The sequence below is a fragment of the Telmatherina bonti genome, assembly GCF_933228915.1.
Source record: "Telmatherina bonti genome assembly, chromosome: 13".
Taxonomy (NCBI): Eukaryota; Metazoa; Chordata; class Actinopteri; order Atheriniformes; family Telmatherinidae; genus Telmatherina; species Telmatherina bonti.
In genome coordinates this window covers 37,041,155-37,064,433 of record NC_136611.1, presented here as the reverse complement: position 1 = coordinate 37,064,433, position 23,279 = coordinate 37,041,155, and the positions used below count along the sequence as shown (strand labels likewise).

General features: G+C 45.8%; 2 protein-coding genes across 2 annotated transcripts in view; both read right to left on the bottom strand.

Annotated features, from left to right (window-relative positions):
- The window catches only part of LOC306764227 (phosphatidylinositol 3-kinase regulatory subunit alpha-like), a 55,445-nt gene extending 38,983 nt beyond the window's left edge, over positions 1-16,462 (bottom strand). The window contains exons 1-4 of the mRNA XM_079251303.1: positions 16,302-16,462; positions 12,502-12,950; positions 8,633-8,762; positions 6,093-6,185 (exon numbers count right to left, since the gene is read on the bottom strand). Of these exons, the coding sequence (XP_079107429.1) occupies positions 6,093-6,185; positions 8,633-8,762; positions 12,502-12,693 (415 nt within the window). The 5' untranslated portion in view covers positions 12,694-12,950; positions 16,302-16,462. The remainder of the gene's footprint in view (positions 1-6,092; positions 6,186-8,632; positions 8,763-12,501; positions 12,951-16,301) is intronic.
- A 718-nt stretch (positions 16,463-17,180) lies between these two features.
- shld3 (shieldin complex subunit 3) lies at positions 17,181-22,757 on the bottom strand. Its single transcript, XM_079251319.1, has 4 exons — positions 22,698-22,757; positions 22,119-22,196; positions 21,307-21,924; positions 17,181-19,557 (listed from the first exon to the last, which is right to left on the bottom strand). Exons 3-4 carry the CDS (start codon positions 21,841-21,843, stop codon positions 19,354-19,356), a joined length of 741 nt encoding a protein of 246 aa, XP_079107445.1. The 5' UTR covers positions 21,844-21,924; positions 22,119-22,196; positions 22,698-22,757; the 3' UTR covers positions 17,181-19,353.
- Positions 22,758-23,279: the final 522 nt, after the last annotated feature.

Here is a 23,279-nt window from a genome sequence, read left to right as displayed (position 1 = left end):
TGATCCGTTTGTGTTCCCTGTGATCCAACTGATCCGTTTGTGTTCCCTGTGATCCAAATGATCTGTTTGTGTTCCCGACGATCCAACTGATCCGTTTGTGTTCCCTGCGATCCAACTGATCCGTTTGTGTTCCCTGTGATCCAACTGATCCGTTTGTGTTCCCGACGATCCAAATGATCCGTTTGTGTCCCTGACGATCCAACTGATCCGTTTGTGTTCCCGACGATCCAACTGATCCGTTTGTGTTCCCTGTGATCCAAATGATCCGTTTGTGTTCCCTGTGATCCAACTGATCCGTTTGTGTTCCCTGTGATCCAACTGATCCGTTTGTGTTCCCGACAATCCAAATGATCCGTTTGTGTTCCCGACGATCCAAATGATCCGTTTGTGTTCCCGACGATCCAACTGATCCGTTTGTGTTCCCTGTGATCCAACTGATCCGTTTGTGTTCCCAACAATCCAAATGATCCGTTTGTGTTCCCGACGATCCAAATAATCCGTTTGTGTTCCCGACAATCCAAATGATCCGTTTGTGTTCCCGACAATCCAAATGATCCGTTTGTGTTCCCTGTGATCCAACTGATCCGTTTGTGTTCCCTGTGATCCAAATGATCCGTTTGTGTTCCCGACGATCCAAATGATCCGTTTGTGTTCCCTGTGATCCAATTGATCCGTTTGTGTTCCCGACAATCCAAATGATCCGTTTGTGTTCCCTGTGATCCAACTGATCCGTTTGTGTTCCCTGTGATCCAACTGATCCGTTTGTGTTCCCGACGATCCAACTGATCCGTTTGTGTTCCTTGTGATCCAACTGATCCGTTTGTGTTCCCTGTGATCCAACTGATCCGTTTGTGTTCCCGACAATCCAAATGATCCGTTTGTGTTCCCTGTGATCCAAATGATCCGTTTGTGTTCCCGACAATCCAAATGATCCGTTTGTGTTCCCGACAATCCAACTGATCCGTTTGTGTTCCCTGTGATCCAAATGATCCGTTTGTGTTCCCGACAATCCAAATGATCCGTTTGTGTTCCCGACAATCCAAATGATCCGTTTATTTTCCCTGTGATCCAACTGATCCGTTTGTGTTCCCTGTGATCCAACTGATCCGTTTGTGTTCCCGACAATCCAAATGATCCGTTTGTGTTCCCGACAATCCAAATGATCCGTTTGTGTTCCCGACGATCCAAATGATCCGTTTGTGTTCCCTGTGATCCAACTGATCCGTTTGTGTTCCCTGTGATCCAACTGATCCGTTTGTGTTCCCGACGATCCAAATGATCCGTTTGTGTTCCTGACGATCCAACTGATCCGTTTGTGTTCCCGACAATCCAACTGATCCGTTTGTGTTCCCTGTGATCCAACTGATCCGTTTGTGTTCCCGACAATCCAAATGATCCGTTTGTGTTCCCTGTGATCCAACTGATCCGTTTGTGTTCCCTGTGATCCAACTGATCCGTTTGTGTTCCCTGTGATCCAACTGATCCGTTTGTGTTCCCTGTGATCCAACTGATCCGTTTGTGTTCCCGACAATCCAAATGATCCGTTTGTGTTCCCTGTGATCCAACTGATCCGTTTGTGTTCCCTGTGATCCAACTGATCCGTTTGTGTCCCCGACAATCCAAATGATCCGTTTGTGTTCCCGACGATCCAAATGATCCGTTTGTGTTCCCGACGATCCAACTGATCCGTTTGTGTTCCCTGTGATCCAACTGATCCGTTTGTGTTCCCGACAATCCAAATGATCCGTTTGTGTTCCCGACGATCCAAATGATCCGTTTGTGTTCCCGACAATCCAAATGATCCGTTTGTGTTCCCGACAATCCAAATGATCCGTTTGTGTTCCCTGTGATCCAACTGATCCGTTTGTGTTCCCTGTGATCCAAATGATCCGTTTGTGTTCCCGACGATCCAAATGATCAGTTTGTGTTCCCTGTGATCCAATTGATCCGTTTGTGTTCCCGACAATCCAAATGATCCGTTTGTGTTCCCTGTGATCCAACTGATCCGTTTGTGTTCCCTGTGATCCAACTGATCCGTTTGTGTTCCCTGACGATCCAACTGATCCGTTTGTGTTCCTTGTGATCCAACTGATCCGTTTGTGTTCCCTGTGATCCAACTGATCCGTTTGTGTTCCCGACAATCCAAATGATCTGTTTGTGTTCCCGACGATCCAAATGATCCGTTTGTGTTCCCGACAATCCAACTGATCCGTTTGTGTTCCCGACGATCCAACTGATCCATTTGTGTTCCCTGCGATCCAACTGATCCGTTTGTGTTCCCTGTGATCCAACTGATCCGTTTGTGTTCCCGACGATCCAAATGATCCGTTTGTGTCCCTGACGATCCAACTGATCCGTTTGTGTTCCCGACGATCCAACTGATCCGTTTGTGTTCCCTGTGATCCAAATGATCCGTTTGTGTTCCCTGTGATCCAACTGATCCGTTTGTGTTCCCTGTGATCCAACTGATCCGTTTGTGTTCCCGACAATCCAAATGATCCGTTTGTGTTCCCGACGATCCAAATGATCCGTTTGTGTTCCCGACGATCCAACTGATCCGTTTGTGTTCCCTGTGATCCAACTGATCCGTTTGTGTTCCCGACAATCCAAATGATCCGTTTGTGTTCCCGACGATCCAAATGATCCGTTTGTGTTCCCGACAATCCAAATGATCCGTTTGTGTTCCCTGTGATCCAACTGATCCGTTTGTGTTCCCTGTGATCCAAATGATCCGTTTGTGTTCCCGACGATCCAAATGATCAGTTTGTGTTCCCTGTGATCCAATTGATCCGTTTGTGTTCCCGACAATCCAAATGATCCGTTTGTGTTCCCTGTGATCCAACTGATCCGTTTGTGTTCCCTGTGATCCAACTGATCCGTTTGTGTTCCCGACGATCCAACTGATCCGTTTGTGTTCCTTGTGATCCAACTGATCCGTTTGTGTTCCCTGTGATCCAACTGATCCGTTTGTGTTCCCGACAATCCAAATGATCCGTTTGTGTTCCCGACGATCCAAATGATCCGTTTGTGTTCCCGACAATCCAAATGATCCGTTTGTGTTCCCGACAATCCAACTGATCCGTTTGTGTTCCCTGTGATCCAAATGATCCGTTTGTGTTCCCGACGATCCAAATGATCCGTTTGTGTTCCCTGTGATCCAACTGATCCGTTTGTGTTCCCGACAATCCAAATGATCCGTTTGTGTTCCCGACAATCCAAATGATCCGTTTGTGTTCCCTGTGATCCAACTGATCCGTTTGTGTTCCCTGTGATCCAACTGATCCGTTTGTGTTCCCGACGATCCAAATGATCCGTTTGTGTTCCTGACGATCCAACTGATCCGTTTGTGTTCCCGACAATCCAAATGATCCGTTTGTGTTCCCGACGATCCAAATGATCCGTTTGTGTTCCCTGTGATCCAACTGATCCGTTTGTGTTCCCTGTGATCCAACTGATCCGTTTGTGTTCCCGACAATCCAAATGATCTGTTTGTGTTCCCGACGATCCAAATGATCCGTTTGTGTTCCCGACGATCCAAATGATCCGTTTGTGTTCCCTGTGATCCAACTGATCCGTTTGTGTTCCCTGTGATCCAACTGATCCGTTTGTGTTCCCGATGATCCAAATGATCCGTTTGTGTTCCCGACGATCCAAATGATCCGTTTGTGTTCCCAACGATCCAACTGATCCGTTTGTGTTCCCTGTGATCCAACTGATCCGTTTGTGTTCCCGACAATCCAAATGATCCGTTTGTGTTCCCGACGATCCAAATGATCCGTTTGTGTTCCCGACAATCCAAATGATCCGTTTGTGTTCCCTGTGATCCAACTGATCCGTTTGTGTTCCCTGTGATCCAAATGATCCGTTTGTGTTCCCGACGATCCAAATGATCAGTTTGTGTTCCCTGTGATCCAACTGATCCGTTTGTGTTCCCGACGATCCAACTGATCCGTTTGTGTTCCCTGTGATCCAACTGATCCGTTTGTGTTCCCTGTGATCCAACTGATCCGTTTGTGTTCCCGACAATCCAAATGATCCGTTTGTGTTCCCGACGATCCAAATGATCCGTTTGTGTTCCCTGTGATCCAACTGATCCGTTTGTGTTCCCTGTGATCCAACTGATCCGTTTGTGTTCCCGACGATCCAAATGATCCGTTTGTGTCCCTGACGATCCAACTGATCCGTTTGTGTTCCCGACGATCCAACTGATCCGTTTGTGTTCCCGACGATCCAACTGATCCGTTTGTGTTCCCGACGATCCAACTGATCCGTTTGTGTTCCCGACGATCCAACTGATCCGTTTGTGTTCCCGACAATCCAAATGATCCGTTTGTGTTCCCTGTGATCCAACTGATCCGTTTGTGTTCCCGACGATCCAACTGATCCGTTTGTGTTCCCTGTGATCCAACTGATCCGTTTGTGTTCCCTGTGATCCAACTGATCCGTTTGTGTTCCCGACGATCCAAATGATCCGTTTGTGTTCCTGACGATCCAACTGATCCGTTTGTGTTCCCGACGATCCAACTGATCCGTTTGTGTTCCCTGTGATCCAAATGATCCGTTTGTGTTCCCGACGATCCAACTGATCCGTTTGTGTTCCCTGTGATCCAACTGATCCGTTTGTGTTCCCGACGATCCAAATGATCCGTTTGTGTTCCTGACGATCCAACTGATCCGTTTGTGTTCCCTGTGATCCAACTGATCCGTTTGTGTTCCCGACGATCCAAATGATCCGTTTGTGTTCCTGACGATCCAACTGATCCGTTTGTGTTCCCGACGATCCAACTGATCCGTTTGTGTTCCCGACGATCCAAATGATCCGTTTGTGTTCCCGACGATCCAACTGATCCGTTTGTGTTCCCGACGATCCAACTGATCCGTTTGTGTTCCCGACGATCCAACTGATCCGTTTGTGTTCCCGACGATCCAACTGATCCGTCTGTGTTCCCGACGATCCAACTGATCCGTTTGTGTTCCCTGTGATCCAAATGATCCGTTTGTGTTCCCGACGATCCAACTGATCCGTTTGTGTTCCCTGTGATCCAACTGATCCGTTTGTGTTCCCGACAATCCAAATGATCCGTTTGTGTTCCCTGTGATCCAAATGATCCGTTTGTGTTCCCTGTGATCCAAATGATCCGTTTGTGTTCCCTGTGATCCAACTGATCCGTTTGTGTTCCCGACAATCCAAATGATCCGTTTGTGTTCCCGACAATCCAAATGATCCGTTTGTGTTCCCAACGATCCAACTGATCCGTTTGTGTTCCTTTTACATCAAGACACGCTTTACGGCACGCTGCAATATATAACCATGTAGACGGCAGCAGACGTGTTTCAGAGGATAATTCACTAAAAGATGAGCAGCCAACCCAAACTGATGATCTTGTTCCTAAAAGAGGGAAATTTCTTTCTGGATGCAGTTTGGATATAAAAAGAGCGACGTGGAACCGACAACAGACTAGCTCACAGTCCCAACAATGGACTCCGACACAATTAACTCCTTTTATCACCTGCAGGAATCAGGATAAAGAATCCAGAATAAAGAACAGAGTCAACCAGCAAAGCAGCGTCGAGTGGAGGAGAAAGCTCAGAATAAACTCCAAACGCTGGAGCAGGTATTTACCTGTGGAATGTCATACGGCCATAGTTCCCCCAGATGGGAGATCACTGCTGCTGTTGCCTAGCAACATCTAACACATAACTGATGACTGACACGGTTTTATATGGTTATGGATCGTTATGGGATGTAGGAGGAGCTGAATCGGGATATGAGGTTCTGGTCATATCACCCAGGCCTATCACACGATAACAAGCAGTCCGCTCTGTCAGCTCCAGCGGTCCAAACCGGTTCGGACCAGCACCAGTCCCATCACGAGTTCTGGTGTCGTTAGTGGAGCTCCAGATGGGGGAGACTGGGGAGCTGAACTGGGGAATGTATTTCAGATGATGAAACCTCAGCTGACCCACAGAGCTGATTCCTCCCGGTTCCTCTGACCTCAAACATCTGATCTGCTCCTCTGTGACGACCGTTTTCCTGCAGCAAACTGGTAAAACCAACAGAAACCTGTTGTTTCAGAGTGTGCATCTGCTACCTTTGGTTTCTACAGCATCCATCAGTCTGCTGAGGAGGGGAGGGGCGGTGTCAGGGGGTCCGAACTGTTCTGGGAGGTCCGGCAACACGAAGCCTGCAGAACAAACAAACCAAGAAGAAATCACAAAGTGTTGAACGTGAAGCTCCAAGCAGAACCCACCGGACTTTCTGACACCACAGCAGTCAGCTCATGTTCCCGCCTGAGAGGAGGGAGATGAGGGACGCCCAACACACACACACACACACACACACACACACACACACACACACACACACACACACACAGAGAGTTCCTGGAGTCAGCGTAACAGGTGAGATGTGGTCAGTCAGCAGCCAGAGCCCTGACTAAACAGCAAGCTGTGTCGGTGGAACATGAGGAGCTTCTGGGCGGCTCCTGGCTTCCGGATCCGGACCGCCGAGTCCTCCTGAAGCCAGCGGTTTGGAGGAAACAGCTGGAATCAGTCGCAGCCACACTTTACAGGATGATAAAAGTTAGTTTACTCAGATTTTTCATTCAGTTCAACCAAGTCCTCTTCCTGCCGTCCACCGTCTCATCATCCACTCTGACTTTTTGTTTCTGTCATTTCAGCTGAAAACCTGCATCGTTTCCTTCTCTTCAGCTCTTCTGTGGTTTTAGTTATCTTTTCGCTCTGCCATCTAAAAACAACACAGCCTGAAATCCTAGGAGGAAAATGTCTTAGTTTTTCAGAATAAAAACCACAAACATGGAATGTGAATATGTCCAGGTGTAGCTGGGACAAACTCCAGCTTTTAACCCTTTATCTGACGAAGCAGTTCAAAAAATGAAGGAATGAATGTGAATCTAATTAAAAACTTTTGCACAAAGTCATTAAAAGTTATAAACAACTGCCTCAGTTATCGCCATGACGTCCCACGTGAAGGATTTGTTCTGCTCCAAACAGGTTCCTGTCCGTGAGAAGAGGACGTCAGAGACGTTTGGGCGTCTTAGTCCTCCTGTCCACCAGGAGGCAGCACTTCATCCTCCTCTGGGTCAATTTACTACACCAAACAGGACGATGTCCTCCTCGTCTACGGCGACACAATGCATCACAATGCCAGTTCTTCTTTATTAGACGGACTGTTCCGGATTTTCTTTAAAAGGTTTTTATCTCAGGATTTTATTTTATAGCGCTTCCCTTAGAAACGTCCGATTTACCGTTTCTTCCAGCAGCAACCACACAGGAAAGCATGCTGTGTGGCGGCATCTTCCCGCGGCGTAATCCTAAATCTGATGGGACACGCTGGCTGTTGACGGCTAAATATCGCCGTTAGCAGCTAGCAGTTAGGACAACAATGCTACTCCTATCCACTCGCAGGGTGAAAGTAGCTTCAAATTCTTGCCGATACTTTTGACAAAACTTCTTTAAAGACCAGCATTTTGTTCTTTCTAATGTTAAAATAGTAAAATGAAAAGCCAAACAAGTAAAAGCATTTCAACATTCCTCTGCAGGCTAGCGGTAAACCTCGGAGGAGACGGGGATTAAACTTTTTATTTTAACTGAAACATTTATAAAACATCCAGAATTAAAGTCTACAGGAACAGGCCTCCAGGTCACGCCGTGGGACCTCGCCTCCGGACATCTGGGACCAGTTGTGGAAAACGTCTCGGTGCATCAAACCTTTACTGGACACTAACTGAATGTAGTGAAAATGTACATTTTCAGCCAGAGGAAACAGAAGACTGGAGCAAAAATTCAATAAATTTAACTCAAGTTTTACAGTTGTTAGTCGTCAGTAGGAACATTTTTTATGCTGCAGACTGATCTCCGTGGAGGACCTGGGACGTAATCGGATCTCAGATTATTGGAGGGGAGAACACTGTGCGCTTCTTTGACTTCAAACACTACACTGCAAAAACTGAAATCCAAGTAAGATTAAAAATCTTAAATTATTAAGTAATATTCTTATTTTTTTAAAGGTAAGCTAATTCTTAGTTTTTATGTCAGAGAACTCCTCTTGTTTTAAGAGTATTTTTACTTGTTTTGGGAAGTCTTGACAAGCCAAATTTCTTGTTCTGTTGGCAGATAATTGATCTTATTTTAAGCAACATTTACCTAATTTTTGTATTTTTTTTCCCTTGTTTTTTTTAAGGCTGAGTTTTTGCAATGTACATTGATCAAATATTTGGTCTTTTTGCCCAACAAAGGGTTAAATCTGATGTCCTGATCCCCATGGCAACCGTTGTGTTTCAGAAGGAGGTGTGAGGCAGTAAACTCGGGTCTTTAACCAACCAGCAGCGTCTGTTCTGAGTTGTTCTGTCGGTAAAACTGTAGAAACACGGCAGCTTCCTCTCCTACTGGTTTAACTGGGACAGAATGCAGCCATGACTGGTTCTGAAAAAGCTGCCCTCCCATCTCCCTGGTACTGCGTAGCGCCACTAGTGGTAGCCATTACCGGACCGTACCGCCTGCTTCCACCCGTCTGCGTGACCTTCACAGACCCAACGTGGACGCTGTAGGACGTTGGGGCGACACACCACTAGAAGACTTTCCATCTGCTGGGTGACTTGTCTCTACTCACCCTCTGACTCTGAGTCGGTCCTCACTGATGCTGCAGATGGAGGCCGGGGTGGGCGGGGCTTTGGTGTGGGCGGGGACATCCTCTTTCTCCCGACAAACTCCACGTACGTCCCCGGGAAGTCGCCTTTCTCCTGTTGGTCAGTAAGAGATGTTTTGGCTACACGAAGCTGCGTTTTCATGGTGTCTCATCAGAAAACTTGAACAGACTGAGGCGACGTCCCTGATGACTTCACCGCAACGCCAGCTCTCTCCTGGAGGCTAATTAACTTAATGAAATAGTTTAACTGAATAAACAACGCTTCAAAATATTGTAAAAAGCATTTATTACGATGGATGTGTGTTAGCAGTGTGTGTGTGTGCAGGTTACTGTGGGTTTACACTGTATTAGTGTGTTATAGTGTGTAATAGTGTGTGATTGTGTGAAATAGTGTGTGATGGTGTGTAATACAAGCGTAATAGTGTGTGATGGTGTGTAATGATGGGTAAAAGTGTGTAATAGTGTGTGATGGTGTGTAATGATGGGTAAAAGTGTGTAATAGTGTGTGATGGTGTGTAATAGTGTGTGATGTGTGTAATAGTATATAATGGTGTGTAATAGTGTGTGATGGTGTGTAATAGTGTGTAATGTGTGTAAGTGTGTAATAACGTGCAATAGTGTGTAATAGTGTGTGATAGTGTGTAATGTGTGTAAGTGTGTAATAACGTGCAATAGTGTGTAATAGTGTGTGATGGTGTGTAATAGTGTGTAATGTGTGTAAGTGTGTAATAACGTGCAATAGTGTGTAATAGTGTGTGATGGTGTGTAATAGTGTGTAATGTGTGTAAGTGTGTAATAATGTGTAATAGTGTGTAATAGTGTTTAGTAGTGTGTGGTGGTGTGTAATAGTGTGTGATGGTGTGTAATAGTGTGTGATGGTGTGTAATAGCGTGTGATGGTGTGTAATAGTGTGTGATGGTGTGTAATAGTGTGTGATGGTGTGTAATAGTATGTGGTGGTGTGTAATAGTGTGTGATTGTGTGTAACAGTGTGTTGGTGTGTAATAGTGTGTGATGTGTGTAATAGTGTGTAATGTGTGTAAGTGTGTAATAACGTGCAATAGTGTGTAATAGTGTTTAGTAGTGTGTGGTGGTGTGTAATAGTGTGTGATGGTGTGTAATAGTGTGTAATGTGTGTAAGTGTGTAATAATGTGTAATAGTGTGTAATAGTGTTTAGTAGTGTGTGGTGGTGTGTAATAGTGTGTGATGGTGTGTGATGGTGTGTAATAGTGTGTGATGGTGTGTAATGGCGTGTGATGGTGTGTAACAGTGTGTAATAGTATGTGGTGGTGTGTAATAGTGTGTGATGGTGTGTAATAGTGTGTAATAGTGTGTGATGTGTGTAATAGTGTGTGATGGTGTGTAATAGTGTGTAATAGTGTGTGATGGTGTGTAATAGTATGTAATAGTGTGTGATGGTGTGTAATAGTGTTTAATAGTGTGTGATGGTGTGTAATAGTGTGTAATAGTGTGTAATAGTGTGATTGTGTGTAATAGTGTGTAACAGTGTGTAATAGTGTGTGATTGTGTGTAACAGTGTGTTGGTGTGTAATAGTGTGTGATGTGTGTAATAGTGTGTAATGTGTGTAAGTGTGTAATAATGTGTAATAGTGTGTAATAGTGTTTAGTAGTGTGTGGTGGTGTGTAATAGTGTGTGATGCTGTGTGATGGTGTGTGATGGTGTGTAATAGTGTGTAAGTGTGTAATAATGTGTAATAGTGTGTAATAGTGTTTAGTAGTGTGTGGTGGTGTGTAATAGTGTGTGATGCTGTGTAATAGTGTGTGATGGTGTGTAATAGCGTGTGATGGTGTGTAATAGTGTGTGATGGTGTGTAATAGTGTGTAAGTGTGTAATAATGTGTAATAGTGTGTAATAGTGTGTGATGGTGTGTGATGGTGTGTAATGGTGTGTAATAGTGTGTGATGGTGTGTAATAGCGTGTGATGGTGTGTAATAGTGTGTGATGGTGTGTAATAGTATGTGGTGGTGTGTAATAGTATGTGGTGGTGTGTGATGGTGTGTAATAGTGTGTAATAGTGTGTAATAGGGTGTAATAGGGTGTAATAGTGTGTGATGGTGTGTAATAGTGTGTGATGGTGTGTAATAGTGTGTGATGGTGTGTGATGGTGTGTAATAGGGTGTAATAGTGTGTGATGGTGTGTAATAGTGTGTAATAGTGTGTGATGGTGTGTAATAGTGTGTAATAGTGTGTGATGGTGTGTAATAGTGTGTGATTGTGTGTAACAGTGTGTTGGTGTGTAATAGTGTGTGATGTGTGTAATAGTGTGTAATGTGTGTAAGTGTGTAATAATGTGTAATAGTGTGTAATAGTGTTTAGTAGTGTGTGGTGGTGTGTAATAGTGTGTGATGCTGTGTGATGGTGTGTGATGGTGTGTAATAGTGTGTGATGGTGTGTAATAGCGTGTGATGGTGTGTAATAGTGTGTGATGGTGTGTAATAGTGTGTAAGTGTGTAATAATGTGTAATAGTGTGTAATAGTGTGTAATAGTGTTTAGTAGTGTGTGGTGGTGTGTAATAGTGTGTGATGGTGTGTGATGGTGTGTAATGGTGTGTAATAGTGTGTGATGGTGTGTAATAGCGTGTGATGGTGTGTAATAGCGTGTGATGGTGTGTAATAGTGTGTGATGGTGTGTAATAGTATGTGGTGGTGTGTAATAGTATGTGGTGGTGTGTAATAGTATGTGGTGGTGTGTGATGGTGTGTAATAGTGTGTAATAGTGTGTAATAGGGTGTAATAGTGTGTGATGGTGTGTAATAGTGTGTGATGGTGTGTAATAGTGTGTGATGGTGTGTGATGGTGTGTAATAGTGTGTGATGGTGTGTAATAGTGTGTAATAGTGTGTGATGGTGTGTAATAGTGTGTAATAGTGTGTGATGGTGTGTAATAGTGTGTGATGGTGTGTAATAGTGTGTAATAGTGTGTGATGTGTGTAATAGTGTGTGATGTGTGTAATAGTGTGTGATGGTGTGTAATAGTGTATAATAGTGTGTGATGGTGTGTAATAGTGTGTGATGGTGTGTGATGGTGTGTAATAGTGTGTGATGGTGTGTAATAGTGTGTGATGGTGTGTAATAGTGTGTAATAGTGTGTGATGGTGTGTAATAGTGTGTAATAGTGTGTGATGGTGTGTAATAGTGTGTAATAGTGTGTGATGGTGTGTAATAGTGTGTAATAGTGTGTGATGGTGTGTGATGGTGTGTAATAGTGTGTAATAGTGTGTGATGGTGTGTGATGGTGTGTAATAGTGTGTAATAGTGTGTGATGGTGTGTAATAGTGTGTAATAGTGTGTGATGGTGTGTGATGGTGTGTAATAGTGTGTAATAGTGTGTGATGGTGTGTGATGGTGTGTAATAGTGTGTAATAGTGTGTGATGGTGTGTGATGGTGTGTAATAGTGTGTGATGGTGTGTAATAGTGTGTAATAGTGTGTGATGGTGCGTGATGGTGTGTAATAGTGTGTAATAGTGTGTGATGGTGTGTAATAGTGTGTAATAGTGTGTGATGGTGTGTAATAGTGTGTAATAGTGTGTGATGGTGTGTAATAGTGTGTAATAGTGTGTGATGGTGTGTGATGGTGTGTAATAGTGTGTAATAGTGTGTGATGGTGTGTGATGGTGTGTAATAGTGTGTAATAGTGTGTGATGGTGTGTAATAGTGTGTAATAGTGTGTGATGGTGTGTAATAGTGTGTGATGGTGTGTAATAGTGTGTGATGGTGTGTGATGGTGTGTAATAGTGTGTGATGGTGTGTGATGGTGTGTGATGGTGTGTGTTGGTCTGAGCAGATCAGGACCACCAGTGGCTCGTCGTACCTGAGTGGTTTCGTTTAAGCCTGGGAGCCAACCAATCTCGGACGGTCGCTCTTCGGCTCCGTTGCTGCAGCCGAGCGCCAGCAGCGCTGCTTTACTGACCACCAGCATGTCTCCTACATGCAGGTCAATGTCCTCCTCCCTCTCCTTCTTGTAGTCATACAGAGCTCGGTACTGAAAGCCCTCTGAGCTCATCCTGATATCTAGTAGAGTATGGCTTCACAATAAGTCAAAAATTAACTCTGAGTAGAAAATATTACAAAAATATGTTTGTTCTGTTGTCCTGAGGAGATCTAATGTGGTTCTGTGTACGTCTCCCCTGTCTCCATGTCGGCTGTCATGTCATCCCTCCAGGCCGAGCCACAGCCGCTCAATCAGAGAAGCATCTTTGCCCTTCATAAACAGGAGTGTGAGGAGAAGTAGCAGCCACATCTGGGGAGGCAACGACCAACCTGAGAAGAGAGGAGGTCAGTGTTTAATGATCAGGAAGGTTAATGGGGTTTGGTAAAGATAAACTGCTTACTGACAGATTTATTCAACATGTGAAGTCAGGAAGTTGATTTCCTGCCTGTCGCTGCCACCTAATGCAGCCTTTCCACAGGAAGTGGCTCAGTCACAGCAGGTCGGCTCGAGTTGGGTTTAATCTCATCCTGAAACACGACAGTTATTACATCTGTGCTTGTTTCTGCTGTGAAGCTGCTCGTTCATGATGTTTCAGGTCTGCGATAGACTGGCGACCTGCCCAGGGCCTCAGCCTGGTGGCTGCTAATAGGCTCCAGGTCAATAAGCAAATATAGAAAATGGATGGATGTCCATTCATCCTTAAAGCGTGTCAATCATAAAACCCCAAATTTTATAACGAATGAATGAATTCAGCTGGTCTGCAAAGAACAGCTGGAGGTCAAAGATAGCAGCTAGCTACATGTTTTCCTGGCTATCTAAAGAAATGTTTAAATACAGTGATATAAAAGCTAGTTTCCAGAAAGAAGCTTCCCTTGTCTCTGAGAGAAATCATGAGTTCATAACTCATAATAATCATTATAAACATTCTGATTCCTGACATCCACACTCAAAATAAACAGTACTAGCTTTGGAAGTGGACCAGGGCTGAAGTGCGCTGAGCCGGGAAACAACGAGACAAAGTGCGCTGAGCCGGGAAACAACGAGACAAATTGCACTGAGCCGGGAAACAACGAGACGAAGTGCGCTGAGCCGGGAAACAACGAGACAAAGTGCACTGAGCCAGGAAACAACGAGACAAAGTGCGCTGAGCCGGGAAACAACGAGACAAAGTGCGCTGAGCCGGGAAACAACGAGACAAAGTGCACTGAGCCGGGAAACAACGAGACAAATTGCACTGAGCCGGGAAACAACGAGACAAAGTGCACTGAGCCGGGAAACAACGAGACAAAGTGCACTGAGCCGGGAAACAACGAGACAAAGTGCACTGAGCCGGGAAACAACGAGACAAAGTGCACTGAGCCGGGAAACAAGTGGACCAGGCTGATTTAAAGGAGACCAAACAGCAGCGCCATGAGCGCTACTTTAATCAGCAGCCTGGAAATGTTCAGTCTGACAATAAGTTGATGTTTCTGATTGAGTCGCAGCATTTTGCAGTCATATACCGGACTAGGACATCCCAGCTGCAGTTGGATTAATACTGGAGCACTAATCTGCAGTACAGCCTTCAGTATTTCTAACTTTTCAGGTAATGTAAGTAAAGCTGAAAAGTATTTAAATGGTTGGGCGTGTAGAGACATGGATGATCGGAGACTTCAGACACCACAGCCGATACAACACACACATCACGCCACCAGGTTTCAGTACGCAGCTTCTGGGCAGGACTTTGCCAAAGCAGCGGTGTTTTCCACAGGGGCTCCACTGTTGTTTCTTTTTTCATTACTTGCTTATTTAACCGTCCGGCTTTGCTTTGAACCCTCCTGCAGCAACTCACTGAAACTTGAGCTTTGGGAAGATTTGTCAACATGTTCGAACTTCAGATCGCTGCAGTCTCTTGCAATTTCACTTGAAATAACAAACCATTCAATTCTTCATTCAGCTCTCAGACATTTCTGCACAGCGCGTGTTTCTGGGACATGTCGGATATATTTTGTTAATATTTACAGCTTTCTTCTGCAGGACGAGGACCACAAACATCACTTTTGCTGATAAGTTGGGGCTCAAGAATTTGGATTAAATCAAGATTAATCAAAGATCAAAGATACTTTATTCATCCCCGAGGGGAAAGTCAGATAAAAATAAAAATAAAATTCCTGAAAAGTTAAAAGTCCTTTCCATGTCAGGACCAGTTTTAGTCTTCAGAAAATACTGTAGATATACAATGTCTTTTTCAAAAGCCCAAAGCAAACAACAAACAAACAAAAACCCTGTAAATTCCTGTCAAGCCAGGAAACACCAGATAAAACTACTTAATTAACTGAGAACAACATCATTCATAAAACCAATGACCCAATATCAGTAAATAAGAAAACACATCTGGTGGATTACCACAGTTTGCTGATAAATAAATCTGTTAATAATAAATATTATTATCATAACAATAACAGGGATCATCTAATGGACCAAAAAACAGGATATAATCACAACGAAACGACTAGAGGGGAAGAGACAGAACCATTATTGAATATTTTTCATTATTATTTATTTAATTATTCTTTATTGAACCATCTGACAGATTAATCTGTAAAATGTCTAAAAACCAAAACACGTCTGTTTTAAACACCACAGCACATAAAGAAAACCGGAAAATCAGCTTGTCTAAGGTTAAAACCTGCTCATTTGTCATTAGGTTAGGTTTATTTGTCTTAAATAAGTTTATCACAAAAAAAACAGCTGGTGGCTAATGACTCGTATCATTTTGTTCATCATTACATCACCATATATCAGATGATGGTAAATAAACATACATGATGCTAAACATACAGAAAGCAACATTAAATTGTCTGAATGAAAATAATCCTACATAAACTTAACCCTCTAAGTGTTTTATTATTTATAGTAAACGCGGCACAGCAAGGAAAAGCACGCCGACCAGCTCATGAAGTTAAACAATCTACAAACGTTGCACTTTTTACCACATCGGACTTCCTGTTGAGAACTTTTCATAAATCAAAGCTCAAAACGTTGTGAAACAATGAGATAAAGTGCATGGAGCCGGGAAACAACGAGACAAAGTGCACTGAGCCGGGAAACAACGAGACAGAGTGCACGAAGCCGGGAAACAACAAGACAAAGTGCATGCAGCAGGGAAACAACAAGACAAAGTGCATGCAGCCGGGAAACAACGAGACAAAGTGCACGGAGACGGGAAACAATGAGACAAAGTGCACAGAGACGGGAAACAATGAGACAAAGTGCACGGAGACGGGAAACAACGAGACAAAGTGCACGGAGACGGGAAACAATGAGACAAAGTGCACGGAGCCGTGAAATAACGAGACTAAGTGCATGGAGACGGGAAACAACGAGAAAAAGAGCATGAAGCCGGGAAACAACGAGACAAAGTGCACGGAGACGGGAAACAACGAGAAAAAGAGCATGAAGCCGGGAAACAACGAGACAAAGTGCACGGAGACGGGAAACAACGAGACAAAGTGCACGGAGACGGGAAACAACGAGACAAAGTGCACGGAGACGAGAAACAACGAGACAAAGTGCATGGAGACGGGAAACAACGAGAAAAAGTGCATGGAGACGGGAAACAACGAGAAAAAGTGCACGGAGCAGGAAACGGAAAACGCGCTCGGTTATGATGTTAGCATGTTAGCTCGCTTCGGTCTCACCGTCTGCTTCCAGGACGTTTCACCGCGGAAAGCCTCCGGGAGCCCCGCCAGCGGCCGCCACCACGCAGCGGCAGACAGACCCGGCCTCCAGAAGATCTCCACGCCGCAGAAACTCGCTGATTTTACCGATTATCTCCAGAATGAAGCCTCGCATGGCTCGGTCCTTCCAGCACACTGGTGTCAAGTGCGCATGCTTCAAGCGTTTCCGGTGTAGACTGTCAAAATAAAAGCAATGTACGTCGTCAGTAGCTGGGAGTTTAAATTACGGTGTTTTATTGGTAGAAACATGTTAGTTTGTTTCAACAAACTGAAAACAGGAGGCTGTATCCCTGATAATAACTCACATTGACTGTTAGGGAAGCAAGGAAATGTAAATAGTTTGGAAAAAACCCGCAGACTGTCACAATAAAACACAGGCGTGGAAATGTGTGGTACGTCAAAAATAACAATAAATTTAACCACAAAAACGTTGCTTGTGTTTATATGTTAGAAGAAGCGGCATTAAATATATTTTCATGACGTGTTTGCAGCATTTAGGAGCCATAAAGATGGATTAAAGAAAGATTACGGCACTGCGCGAGCAAGGTCGCTGCGTCACTTCCGGTAACCTACATATTAATGCAGCGTGCAGGGAGGATGGGTCTCCCAGCAACAAAGAGAGGAGGGGGTCTGCTGTCCTCATTCATTCAGCTCTTATACAACCATCACAGGCTCTGTCTGTGTGTGTGTGTGTGTGTGTGTCAGGGAAAAGCAGGGTAACTCCCGCATCATGTGACAGCTGCAGCAGCTTTTCCACAACACACTGCACATCCAGCTTTACATTCTCATCATCTCTGCAACGTTTTATTATTAAAAATATGAATCTTTATTGAAGTCGGAGAAAAGCAGCGGCAGGAGAAATCATCTGATCTCATAGACATACAACAGACAGACAGGGACATGGCAGGGAACACCCCTCCCCCTCATTTCAGCTCACGAATAGTAAAACATATTCTCATAAAACATTCATTGGAGGATTTCTGTGGAAAGATGTAAATATAAATGCTACTGAGGCCATTTATGGCAGTAAAAACCTAAACTTATATCATCCACTGGTTTCTGCACCGATTCCTGAAAGTTGGTTTAGAAGCCTCACGTGTCATTGCTGGTTTTGGTTAAATATCATCTGAGATTGTTTTATATATTAAATCTAACACCCATACTGGCTGCTGGCAGCAGTCATGTCGCATCATTCTTCATTTCTTTATCTGTGCATGAAACACAGTAAATCACATCATTAGATCTGCAGGGATCAACATGCCGTAGAAAAGGACGCGAGTCCTGAACACAGAGGGACGAATGGTGACGGATTTACCAGGATCTGTTGTCTGGGGATCTGGTAGGTAACCCTCTGCTTACAATATTCTCCGTTAACAGCGAGGGTTAAACTCAAATAAAACCAGCAAGTTAGGATTATAAACTTTTTCCTGTTCCTCAGATAAATGCTCATTTAGGATATTTTTACAAATGGATATAACAAGAAGTAAGTACGTTTGTTGTCTTTGTTCCTCAAAATAAAAGTTCATTTTAAATAAGTTGTGATTATTAATGTGGTAAATGTTTGAGATGAAGGTTTAGTTTGGGCGGCGATTCATCATCTTGTCGAGCGTTTACCTTCAAACACGTCACGTTTGAGAAATACCATATAATATGAACTCCTGGTTTTTTTTTTTCTATTTTAATGTCACATTTTCATACGCCCCTTGCAATATTTTTTTCTATGTTAAAAAAAAGTTCTATGTTAGAGTTTTCTATGATTATCCGTGTCTATTAGTGTGTAATTCTTCAATAAATAAAACAACTGCATCTGTAGGAGGAGAACTCTCTCCCAGGAATCCCTTTCATCCAGATCAATATTCATATCTGGAAAAACTTTCAGCTCTGAAAAAGACAAAAAAAACAATGAAACAATCATCTGTTTGGTTTGTTTCCGTCTACCTTTTCCTAATTATAACTTAATTAATAGCAGATATAATCCCCGTCAGTCAGAGTGTAATGACTGTGGTGTAAAAGCCAAGCAGAAGACGGCGATGGAGACCTGGCTGGGACTCAGCTTCAACGGCGACATGTCAGCGAAGGAACAACGTCGTTGTTTTATAATAAGTCAAGTCAAACATCTTTTAGAAAGAGGAGAGCGTCTAGACGTAAACATTAAAGCAGGAAGAAACGATGCAGTTCCACATAAAACAGGCTGGATTTTGGCATTAATGTTGGATCTGACAGAATCTGCTGATTATTTCCTCCAAACTTGGTCCAACAAACGGCTCATTTCAGCAGGTAAAATGTGGCTGAACGTCCTCCTCCTCCTGGTGGCTGAAGTTCAGACGACACATCAGATAGACGCCTTCCCCCTACAGCAGGAGGTCCCGCTCCGGTCCCCGTCGGAGGTTTCTGTGTCCTTAACTCCAACACGCCTGACTCAAACTAACCAGGCACCATGCAGAACTTCCAGGCTGCTGGATCCCCCTCATGGAAGGCAGGTGTGTTGGAACAGGGATACATGGAAAACCTGCAGGACAGTGGCCCGCAGGACCGACGTTGGACAGACCCGCTCTAAAGGTCCGTTTCTGACAGAAGAACAGGCTCCTCCACCTCGGGCGCCAGCAGGTGTGATGCGGTCGTTTCCTGCAGATCTCTCGCTGCAACCGGAGCAACGCTCCCAGTCAACACAGGGGGCAGCGTTGAGCTGGACAACCGTAGCGATGTGAGAGTCTGTGTGTCAGGAAGGTCTGAGACGGCAGAACGACAGAAGTCTGAACTCCGCAGCGCCCTCTAGAGGACGAACTGACTCGTCACAACATAAAGACGATGGACGGCGTTTAAGGAGCACAAAGAGCCTTAAGTACGATAAAAACTACAAATCAGAGAAGCAAGACGTAAACAAGCTCGTTAAAATGTGATCGGGTGGTCTCACTGCCCCCTGGTGGACACGTTACTGCAACAGCAGGTCTGCAGGAGTTTCATGTGAGATCTTCAGGCTCATCACGCCGTCTAGTTCCTGCTGGTGCTTCCTCTACATGCTGAGGACGGCTCCCCGTCTGTGGACCGACAGGCTGATCCTCCCCGACAGCTGCAGCTCCTCCTTCAGAAAGCGGCCCACCTGCTCCGAGTACACAACGTCACAGAACACCCAGATCTCCCCACGTCCCTGCTGGATGTTGGCGTTGCACGTTGGCAGTCGGGACGCCCGGACAGAGCGGCTCAGAGCGCGCCACGTCTGGAAGAAAAGAATGAAATCTGATTAAAGCAGCAGCTTTCTCCTCGTGTCCCGTTTCATTCACAGATCAGAAAGTTCCAGCTGCACACCGGCAGCTGTCTCCTCTGGACGCTTCCCGCCTGCAGATCCATGAGAAACAAACTGCAGCTACTCTGCTGCTTCTTCTCATTGTGCCATAAAAACCTGGACATTGATGTTTAAAGCATGATAGTCCATCAGGATAGTCCGCTAGACTCGGTCCGGTTTAGGACTCGGTCCGACTGGGGACTCAATCCGCCAAACCATTAGAATAATATCTCCCCATTCCCACCAGAGGTGGCGCTGCTCTAGTATTTAGCAGAAGAGAGGAGCAGACCAGCGTGAAGAAGAAAACTCTGTTTCCTCCACCTGCCAGTTAAACATGGAGACCAAACTATGGCTGTTTTGGGTTTTTATTGTGTCTTATGCAAGTATCCTGCAGAAATCCACTGCAACAATGGACGCAGTATGAACACCAGACGAGGCAGAGGACCCTTAACGCCATCGCTATGGATTTACCCACAATGCAACGCTACGCCACATGCAGGAAGGGACTTGGTTTGTAGTCCGCTTCCTGTATTTGGTCCACTTGAAACGGGCCGAGACCTGCGTTTGTAGGGAGATCGAATCTGATTCTTTGGACCGAATCAGGATTAGTTTGGCACGTTGGAATTTATTTATTTCTTTGTTTAAAAATTATTTAATCTAGACGTTCATCATATTTAGGGGCGTGTCCTTTTGATTGACAGGTACCCGAGCTCCCGCTTCAAGTAAGAAGAACGTATAACAACCGCGGTTTTTAGCCGGTTAACAACGTGACTTAGCTTTAGCCCGCTTACCTCCGTTAGCGGGTTAGCTCCTGTTATCTCCGGGTTAGCTCCGTTAGCTCTTAGCTACAGAAAGCTCGGAGTTCACTCGATGTCAATCATCCACCATGACGCTCACAGCCCCCTCTCAGCTCCACCTCTTTGCCCATATTTGTATTTTCCGGGCGAGACGACACGCATGTCCCTGCCAAGATGGCGATGGTAGGAACCGCCCACCCAGCTTCAGAAACCTAACGATGACGTCGCAAAGGCTCCGCCCATCTTTATATACCGTCTATGGATGCAGCTCCATGTTCTGCTGTGATGGAAACAGGTTGTCCTGTAGATCCCATTAGACAAGCCAGTTTCCTTCACTGGTTTTCTCCTCCATTAATGTGTAGCACCACCTCCGGCGAGGCCGCGGACACGCCGCCCGGAGGACCAGAAACACGTTGCAACCCCCAACCCGACTGATTCCAGAGCGTTATGAGGTGTGAGATGCAGTGTGTGGTCTCTGCAGCTCCTCAGATCCACGCTGTGCTCCGACTGGTAACCATGCCAACAGGTCGTCCACCTGACCAGAGAAAAACCTGCTGCGGCACAAGCAGGACAACATGGATGCATTCACGCTGCGCTATGACCACCTGTATGTCCACTGGACTGAATCCAGCCCAGAACCGGACCGGATCTGGACCAGATCCAGCCCAGAACCGGATCCAGCCCAGAACCGGACCGGAACTCTGATCCCTGCAGGTAAAGCTCTGCTGCAGGTTCCCAAACTGCTTCAAACTGGTTCAACAGCTTGGACCCACAGCGGCCGGCATTTTACTGGTGAGTAGAAGACATGAGGAATGCTCGATGTGTTTCTACTTCCCTGCAGCTCTGAGGCGGCAGACGGCCTCCGTGTCCCTGACGACACACCCACCCTTTCCACGCTGCTGCAGTTGCTCTCGGAGATCACCCACTTGGCCCTCTGGCGGAGGTGGAGCCTGTGGACGGACACCACGTGACGGAAACGCTTGGACAGCATCTCGGCGCACGGCAGCAGGACGCCTCTCTGCCTGAAGACGCTCCAGGAGCATCTGGGCGGCGGCTGCTGGTTCCCGGGCGAGCCCGCCTCTCTGAGGAGGTGGTTTGGAGTTTCTGAGATGCAGAACGCATCGCTGCTTCCTGGAGGACTTCTGGGAGGAGGTTCTGCGTGAATGCTGCGTTTTCCACCGACGAGGCGGTCGCAGGCGTCCTGCCGCCGGTCTCCTGTGTGGAGCTGCGTCCCAGTGATGGTGGGAGCTAGTTTGGCTGGTCTGATGGGCAGCCGACTATCTGACGCAGCGTTGGGGAACCATGGGGTGAAGACCGGAGGAGTCCGGCAGGGGAACGGCTCCAGAAGCTTCTGTGTCCTCTCTAACAGAGAGCCGAGCCGGTCTGCAGATCCAGGCCGATAGTGCAGAACCACATCCTCCATACGGTCAGCACGCCGACAGCTCCACCTTGCTCCTCCTCATCCTCTCCTTCCTCATTATGTCCACTCAGAGGGACAGGAAGCCTGTGGAGACACAGTTACAGCACGCTGGCTTCAGAACGAACCACAGAAGAGATGAGCAGATGCGTGGACAGATGAACGTTTATATAACATATAAAAACACGTTTTAAAGGCAGGAGATCCTGGAAAGATGCTTCCAGCAAGATTCATTCCCAGAATACACAGTTCAGAAGTCCAAACCTCTTCCTCAGACCTACCTGTCCGTCCAGCGAGGGACGGGATGACTTGTACACTGACTGATCCCCTGGTTTCCTCCTGAAGGTGTGTGGTCCTGTCTGAAGAGGAGAAAACATGTTCTACTGTGTTCCGGTGAGTTTGCTCTGACACACATCTTCAGCCTGACATGTCTACAAAGGAGCTCAGTGTCCAAACACACAGAGAGGAAGTGGGAATCGACCCACCGACCTTCCTGTTGGATGACAGCTGCTCTTCCTATCAGATTGTGTTGCAGAAAATTGACAAACAACTAAACAGCATCAGATATTTCTCTGTGTTATTTATCCATAACGTGTAAATAACCAATCCTCGCAGATCATTGTTACAACATCACAACTTTTAAAGATTTCCATCCGTTAGACAGTCTTCTTCTGGTTGGATCAGTCTGGTGATGTTGTTTATCTGTACAGTTTATGATAAAACATAAAATTTTCAGGCTGTAATTCTGAGCATACCGGAACTAAAAGGCTGGCTAGACAACGGAACATTTACACTAACCAGGAGACACACAGAACCTGAACTGAAATGAATATTTTCTGGGTGAAATGAAGAAAACTGACCTCCTCCAACCTTCCTGTAGTGCACGAGTTACCGTAGCAATATGTCTTCGCGTCGCTTCTTCTTCTACTGTTACTTTCATGTCGTGACCCTCCTTAGCGCCACCCTGCGGACCGGAGGCGCTACTGCCTCTTAGCGCCACCCTGCGGACTGGAGGCGCTACTGCCTCTTAGCGCCACCCTGCGGACCGGAGGCGCTACTGGCTCTTAGCGCCACCCTGCGGACCGGAGGCGCTACTGGCTCTTAGCGCCACCCTGCGGACCGGAGGCGCTACTGGCTCTTAGCGCCACCCTGCGGACTGGAGGCGCTACTGCCTCTTAGCGCCACCCTGCGGACTGGAGGCGCTACTGCCTCTTAGCGCCACCCTGCGGACTGGAGGCGCTACTGCCTCTTAGCGCCACCCTGCGGACCGGAGGCGCTACTGCCTCTTAGCGCCACCCTGCGGACCGGAGGCGCTACTGCCTCTTAGCGCCACCCTGCGGACCGGAGGCGCTACTACTGTTTACATTTCTCCTGTTTTACCGACATTTATCTGTTCCTGCTCAACAGAACTCCAAACTTTATGGAGGAGTTCCAGTTGTTGG